This window comes from Grammomys surdaster, unplaced genomic scaffold, assembly GCF_004785775.1.
Source record: "Grammomys surdaster isolate TR1022 unplaced genomic scaffold, NIH_TR_1.0 364, whole genome shotgun sequence".
Taxonomy (NCBI): domain Eukaryota; kingdom Metazoa; phylum Chordata; class Mammalia; order Rodentia; family Muridae; genus Grammomys; species Grammomys surdaster.
The window spans coordinates 3,558,866-3,566,798 of NW_021604783.1; the positions used below are offsets into that span (position 1 = coordinate 3,558,866).

The 7,933-nt window shown below is 52.3% G+C and overlaps 1 protein-coding gene across 2 annotated transcripts; it reads right to left on the reverse strand.

Moving 5' to 3' along the window:
* Positions 1-465: 465 nt before the first annotated feature.
* Slc2a4 (solute carrier family 2 member 4) lies at positions 466-5,963 on the reverse strand. 2 transcript variants are annotated; one of them, XM_028780079.1, is made up of 11 exons: positions 5,769-5,963; positions 4,405-4,521; positions 4,135-4,307; positions 3,916-4,040; positions 3,676-3,791; positions 3,398-3,560; positions 3,103-3,290; positions 2,831-2,935; positions 2,630-2,731; positions 1,906-2,109; positions 466-1,483 (listed from the first exon to the last, which is right to left on the reverse strand). In XM_028780079.1, exons 1-11 carry the CDS (start codon positions 5,799-5,801, stop codon positions 1,280-1,282), a joined length of 1,530 nt encoding a protein of 509 aa, XP_028635912.1. In that variant the 5' UTR covers positions 5,802-5,963; the 3' UTR covers positions 466-1,279. The 2 variants fall into 2 exon arrangements, with proteins under 2 accessions (XP_028635912.1, XP_028635913.1); XM_028780080.1 differs by having other exon boundaries at positions 1,280-1,483; positions 3,676-3,779; positions 5,769-5,801.
* Positions 5,964-7,933: the final 1,970 nt, after the last annotated feature.

Here is a 7,933-nt window from a genome sequence, read left to right on the forward strand (position 1 = left end):
GGCTGTTTAGTTGTGACAAGAACCCTTGTCACCAAAAGTAACTGGGTCCATAACTGAGGGTGAGGTCTCGGCAGGGCCTGGGCATTTGTGAATATAGTTTACAAACCATTTACTGCTAATTTAAGCAGTAGATAAAAATCAAAGTAGAAGGCCAGATGTGCCAGCACTCAGGAAGCTGATGCAGGATTTCTAATCCTAAGTCATTCTGAACCACATACTCTGTCTCAAGAAAACAGATTGTTTTAAAAAGTGGGGCATTTGGGTTCAGGCCTGTAAACCAGCTCACTGGAATGCTGAGGCAAGAGGTTTGCTACAAGTTCAAGGCCAGCCTGGGTTGTATAATGAGACCCGAGTTTTTGGAGGAGGGAAATGGAAGTGGATGTGAATAAGTTACAGAATCTAGAGGCGCCTGAGCCCTGAGCCCATGTTAACACACCCTCCAGTTCCTCTACAACAGGACACTCCTCTTCATACAGTGACTTTATGGATGAATCTCTATATACACATTTAATACAGCAGCCCTTGGGTTTCTGCTCCCTATCTGTTCTTCAAAACATACAAAAATACCAAAGGCTCCCTCCCAACCAGTGTTTATAGGCAGCCTTTCAAATCCCCTCCTGCCCTTAGTTGGTCAGAAGCTTTCAGGTTTAGCACCCTTCCTGGAGGGGAACAAGAAAGTGTTGGTACCCACACTTGGCAGCCCTGGGAACAGTCTAGGGCCCCAGATAAAGCACTCTACTGTCCTTGCCCTGTCAGGTATGTGCTGTTGTGTTCCTTTCCCATGGAGGGTGGAGCCTGCAGGGAGGCAAGACTAGATTTTGGGAGGTTGTATCCTTTGCCCTGGAGGGGTCAAGACAACCCCCTTCACCCAGAGTCTATGTGGCAAGAGTTCAGTGAGTGCCAGCCTGTGGGAGAGGAGCGTGCTCACACACCCCTGCTGTCCATCCCACTGAATTCCGGGTGGCCCTGCCCTCCTGCAGACCCCTTCCTTAAAGGGAAGGGAAGTATTCTAGAGCTGAGTGTGGACGGGGGCAGGAGGAAGGCAGGACGGGAGAAAAGCCCATCTAGGTGGCCACAGCCTAGCCACAACACATAAATAATCCACAGGAATCACACGAGGGGAATGAGGGGCACGTGAACCACCCCTCCCTTCAGCTTCCCAGCTCCCCAGGCTGTCGTTTGTTTCCTTCATCCTGGAGGTAACAGGGAAGACAGGACTAAAGTGCTGCAGAGGAGGGGGCGCTGGGTGGAGACGGTGGCTCTCCCACCGACTTGCCCCTCAGTCATTCTCATCTGGCCCTAAGTATTCAAGTTCTGTACTGGGTTTCACCTCCTGCTCTAAGAGGGAAGGTGTCCGTCGGAAGGCAGCTGAGATCTGGTCAAACGTCCGGCCTCTGGTTTCAGGCACTTTTAGGAAGGTGAAGATGAAGAAGCCGAGCAGGAGGACGGCAAATAGAAGGAAGACGTAGGGACCCATGGCATCCTGGGACAGTTAGAGAAAGAAATGTTGACAGGGGTGGGAAGCCGGAGCCAAAGACTGAGGGAACTGGGGTACATGAAGAACGGGTGTTGCTCCCTTAAGAGGCAATGGCGATGGCCAGAAGTGAAAGCTGACATTGAAACTCCCAAGAGTATACACCTGGGGCATATCCCTAAACCATTTATAGCACTAATAGAAAGTTTAAATTATACTACTGGTTTATTTTTTAGAAGACATCTAAGCTGCTGAACCACCTATTTCCACCCATCTATTTCTGCCTGACTTTCCTTTGATTCTGGTGAAGTAGCTCCGCCAGACCTATCTTGCAGGGCTGGGAATCTGACCAGATAGCAAGGGAACTAGGGGTGTTTTGCCTCCCCTCTGGCCACTAGTGTGGGAAACTGGGCAAAGGGCAAGGAACCTACCGCAACATACTGGAAACCCATGCCAACGATGAAGTTACAAGTCCAGTTGGAGAAACCAGCTACAGCCATGGCTGCTGGGCGGGGTCCCTGACTGAAGAGCTCAGCCACAATGAACCAGGGGATGGGGCCAGGGCCAACCTCAAAGAAGGCCACAAAGCCAAATATGGCCACGATGGAGACATAGCTCATGGCTGGAACCCGTTCCTAGAGACCAGGAAGGAATAGCAGAAAATTTGGTTCTGGCCTCTCTAACTCTCCCCTTGCCTTTGGCCCAGAGACCTGAAATCTTTTCCAGGGCTTATCGGGTAGAAGCTGCCATTCTATGCTAAAGCAGGCCTGGAACCTCCCCTGTCCACTGTCCTTTTAGACAGGGTGTCACATGGTTGGCCTTGAACTTTCAAGTCTTCTACCTGGGCCTCCCAAGTGTTGAGCTGCCCTGGAACATTTCTGAGTGCTGCCATTTTGTTGGCCACCTCAGGAGGTTTCAAGGTAGAATATTCTGGTTTCTTGCTCCCTTGGCTCCAAAGCTGTGCTTTTGGGAATTGTTCATTGCTCCTGAGGTTTCATAGGAACTATTCTATTATGCTAGGCCCCAGTGAGACCAGGGTACCTCAGAAACACAGACTGTAGACTACAGCACCCATGGTCCTGGCACAGTCAGCCACAGAGCCTCTTGGGGTTATCCCCATGGGTAAGACTGCTGTGTTCTCAAAACAGTTCTCACCAGCAGCAGCAGAGCCACAGTCATCAAGATGGCACAGCCACACATGCCTGCCAGGCCCAGCAGATGGAGTGTCCGTCGCCCAGCTCGTTCTACTAAGAGCACCTGTGGGGAGGGGCAGTGGTCAGTTGGCAACAAAAAGAGTAGGGCCCCAGGGCACCCAGGGCTAAGACACCAGTGGTGTGTCCACAGTCAAGCAGTTACCGAGACCAACGTGAAGACCGTGTTGACCACACCAGCTCCTATGGTGGCGTAGGCTGGCTGTCCCACTCCAGCTGACTCGAAGATGCTGGTTGAATAGTAGAAAACCTAGAAGTGAGGGAGCAGGAGAGGCATAGCTAGTGATGTCTGCTCCTTGATTCCAACCACACCAAACCGGACTGAGCCTGAATGCTAATGGAGAAGGTGGTTGGTTCCCTTCTCCCCTTCCCCAACCTGGTACCTGACCCATGTTCTGCCTCAGTCTCCATACATACAGCATTGATGCCTGAGAGCTGCTGGCTCAGCTGCAGCACCACTGCAATGATCAGAGGCTGCCGGTGGGTGCGGCTGCCCAGGAGCTGGAGCAAGGACATTGGACGCTCTCTCTCCAACTTCCGTTTCTCATCCTTCAGCTCGGCCAGTGCGTCAGACACATCAGCCCAGCCTGTCAGGCGCTTTAGACCTGGGGGTGGGGAATGTCAGGCTTTATGGAGCCTGAGAGGAGGCCCTGGTTACTAGCAAGATGGGGTGGAGGTATGAGCCTGGGCTAGATGCAAGGTGAGGGCTCACTCTTTCGGGCAGGCCCCTCCAAGTTCCGGATGATGTAGAGGTATCTGGGGCTCTCAGGACAGAAGGGCAACAGAATCAGCTGCAGGACAGCAGGGAGCACTGTGAGAGCCAGAAGCAGTGGCCACAGGGTAGCTGTGCCCAGCATAGACTCCAAGCCCAACACCTGTAGGAAACGACAGGAAAGAGGAAAAGTGACTTTGCTCTCCTTCCTGCCCAAATATGGACGACGTCCACTCCAACTCCTACTTCTAGCTCCCCACAAAGCTAGGTCTATTTACCTGGGCAACCAGAATGCCAATGACGATGGCCAATTGGTTGAGTGTTCCCAAGGCACCCCGAAGATGAGTGGGAGCGATTTCTCCCACATACATGGGCACCAACCCTGATGTTAGCCCTGGGCAGAAGGAAGAAGAGAGAGCTGAGGCTAGTTGCTATTTCCATATAGAAGCCCATACATGATTAGGAGAGCAGAGGCACAGAGCAGAGACACAGAGCAGAGCCATAGCACCTGTGGGTACCTGAGTAGGCGCCAATGAGGAACCGTCCAAGAATGAGTATCTCATAGGAGGCCGCGGCATTGGCTAGGCCCATGAGGGCGCCCCCCAGCACGGCCAAGACATTGTTGGCCAGCATAGCCCTTTTCCTGGCAGGCACACAGAGAGGAGGGCTGGTCACGACACCCATGCTGTGGCCCTCCTTCCTACGCGCCTCCCCGCTTCTGCCCTCCAGCTCCATACCTTCCCAACCATTGAGAAATGACGCCAATGAGAAAGGAGGAAATCATGCCACCCACAGAGAAGATGGCCACGGAGAGAGCCCAGAGTGTAGTGAGGGTGCCTTGTGGGATGGAATCCGGTCCCCCAGGACCCTGCCTACCCAGCCACGTTGCATTGTAGCTTTGTTCAATCACCTGGGGGATGGGGAGGAGCAACATGGGAGTGACTTCAGAGACCTTTCTCTTCCCCCAGCCTGCCGCATTCCCACCCTGACAGCTGTAGGTCACTCACTTTCTGTGGGGCATTGATGACCCCAATGTTATAACCAAACTGAAGGGAGCCAAGCACAGCTGAGAACACAGCCAGGACCAGTGTACCCGTCACCCGCTGCCGAGGGGGTTCCCCATCCTGGACAGACAGAAACAAAGGAAGATATGTCATGTAGAATCATGTTTGACTTCCTTCAGGGGCCCAGGCCCAGCTGGAGCATGAAGATGCTGGGCTCCATCCAACATACTGGGTGAGACAAAGTGGGCCATATTAGGAATTGTACAGAGATCTCACTGTAAACAGAACTCCACAGGAACCTGGGCATGTAGGCAAAAAAAAAAAAAAAAAAACCTGATGTCTGTGTCCACACTACAGGCAAAAGTTTGAGGATCTGGACCTCAAAATTCCTCTGTGACCTTGAGACAGACTCAGTCTTGTGTGACCTTGGGAAAGTCACTTCCCCACTCTAAACTGAACCTGGATTTCCTCTTCTGCCAGGTGATATTACATCCCTCGGGCTACCTGTCAGTCTGTGAAAACCCTTGCAAAAATCCAAATCAACTGTAATATTATCCCAGAGAGTGCCTGTTTTTATGAACTAATAAACATGGGCTCTCGTCCTCATCTCTTCCTTCTGGAAGTTCTCTCAGCTTGCTCCAGCAGGCCCTCAACAGGCCCGAGAAAGGCTATTCCAGAAAGGGCATCTGGGTCATTGCTTTGGGGTAGCTTTTTAAGTCTAGGCCTAACCTCTCCTCAGCTCCTAAACTGGGACCAAGTACTGGGGTTGGGACAGTGGATTTTAGCAGGGAGAAGAGGAGAGATGGTAGTGAGTGGTGTGAGGGGCGGTGGCAGTGGTGGCTGCTGCTGGCGGCACAGTCTGTCTCCAAGCCGAAACCTGAGCTGGGGGGTGGGGTGGGGGCTGACACTCCCCTCTGCCCCTCCACCCACAGCAAGGCCAAGAGAAAGTTCAGCCTCCTGGAGGACTGCCAGGAGTGGGGGTGGGGCCCCCAAAGTGCTCGGGTCCTAGAAGCACTGTAAATCTGAACAGCTCCGGGAAGGTGAGACTCCGGATCTGCCTTCCCAAATAGAGTCGTGGGCAGTGTCACCCGATGCAGCGCACAGTAGGATAGGAGACGAGGTCTGGATTCTTCAGAATCCAGTCTCTCAGCCTGGGCAAGTAAAGAGTCTCTCGGACCCACTCTGTCTCTTGGCGGGATTGGAATTTGACAGTCACGGGTTGTCTAGGCTGAATATAAATAGCCAGCCCCCCATCTCCAACCCCTGCGCCTGCGCAAGAACCGCCTCCTAGCTGACCCCAACCCCAAACCCAGCCCAAGAAAAACTGGACCAGATTCCCCAATTCGCCCCCGAATGCTGAACCTTACTTCAGAGCCGATCTGCTGGAAACCCGACGGCATCTTGTTTTAAAAGAAGAGAAGACTCAGGCGCTGCAATAAGAAAACAAATGAATAGGGCATAGGGTCCCAGCCTGGCGGGCAGGAGACCCTGGCGTTCGGAAGCGATGTGCAAAAGGCGGGCCTGGTGGGACTCACTGCCACAACCCAAGGAACCGGAGAGCACCAAGGCTCTCCGGGATCTAATGAGACCGGCTTGAGGGGGAAAAGATGCGGAAAGCTGGAGGCACCTCCTCTCCCGCCCCGCCATAGGCCACGCCCTTCACAACACCCATTGGCCAGGAGCCCGCACACCCCAAAAGGCCACGCCCCCACCCCTAGCCTTAGTGCTGCCTGGGGAGACACGCCCCTAAGGTTCCCGCCTGCCTCTGAGTTTTCAAAGTAGGGTCCTTGGAACAAAAGGCTCTTCCCGCCATCCAAAATCCTGGACTGCGAAATTTCTTAAAGAGTTGGGTGCAGTTGGTCCCCCTGAGAGGTCGAAGAGGAGGGTATGGGCTAGGTGTACTTGCCAGGGTACGGGGTAACTCCAGCAGGATGACACAGAGCCCGCGTGTGTGTGTGTCAGAAACAATGCCCCGAAGTAACCCAGAGTAGCTATTTTTAGCTCCCACGTTAGGCTCCGCCAAATGTCAGGTCCCGGGTGTCCCAGCCTGTCCCAGGCAGGGGAGGGCAAGGGAGAAGGAGCCTTAAAGGGTCCGCGACATGCTTCTAACAAGGAGATGACCCAAGGGACCAGTAACTTCCGTTCCCAGTGTGTCTGGGGACTGTGCCTAGTCGTCTTTTCTTTCCACGCGTCTCTGGACGGTGCGCTGCCTACTGGCCCATCCCCTCCACACATTCTCTACATTGGTTCCTGGAGGGGACCCAAGGGACAGGTGCTCACGCCGGCCACGCCACCCTCCCTGAAGTCCCTGAGCTTCCAGGCATCTGCTGGCCGCGTGGGCCACAAGCTTTCCAGAGTCAGCTCCTGTTTTGGGTCTCCAGCTGAGAGGGCACGACCTAAGCACGTCCAGGGAGAGAGAGCTGGCAGAGAATGTGGAGAGCGCTCAATTCAGAAAAAGCGCAAGAGAAGTGCAAGGCTTCTAGCGCCACCTAGAGGGAGATCGAGGAACCTTCGTGAATTGAACCAGAGTAGCTACCTATTAACACTTCTCCTGAGAGCTCATCAACCTGCAACCCAAAGCCTCTCTGGAGCGCCAGACCCATGAGTCTAGCTGCCCTCAGAATGGTACATATGACAAATATATACAAGCATGGACCTCTTTCCAAGTTCCTTTTCCCAACGAGCTAACCAGTCACCTTCATGGTGTCTTCTCAGCGTTGGTGTTTTGACCTCTCTTGCATATTGGTTTTCTTCATCTGTACCACCACCGCTTTAGTCCGGACTATCCGGACATGACTGCCTTTCCTGCTTCTCCTCTTTCCTGGAGAGGAGAGTGGAGGGGCAAGAAAGGTGATTCAGCAGTTAAAAGCACTGACTGTTCTTCCAGACTCAGGTTTGATTCCCAACACACACGTGGAAGCTACAACCATCTGTAACTTCAGTTCCAGGAGATCCAACACCCTTTTCTGGTTTCCATTGGCCCCAGGTACACATGTGGTACACAGACATATATGCAGGCAAAATGCTCATTCACATAAAAATAATAAAATTAAATTAAAAATAAATAGAGAGAAGAATGCTCAGGGGTGGTGAGTCACATCTTTAAGCCCAGGGCCAGCTTAGTCTACACAGTTTCAGGACAGAGAAGGCTTCAAAACAAAACAAAACAAAACACCCAAGCCAAAACACAACAAAAAACAGGAGGGTTGATTACAATTTTTATTTTATTTATTTATTTATTTATTTATTTATTTATTTATTTTATTTTTTGATTTTGAGTTTTTTCGAGACAGGGTTTCTCTGTGTAGTCCTGGCTGTCCTGGAACTCACTCTGTAGACCAGGCTGGCCTTGAACTCAGAAATCCGCCTGCCTCTGCCTCCCAAGTGCCAGGATTAAAGGTGTGCGCCACCACTGCCCGGCTGATTACAATTTTTAAAACACATCACTTTTGTTTTGTTTTTGAGATAGTCTTGCTATACCTGAAGCTGACTTAGAACTCACTATATAGTACAGATTGGTCTCGAACTTGCT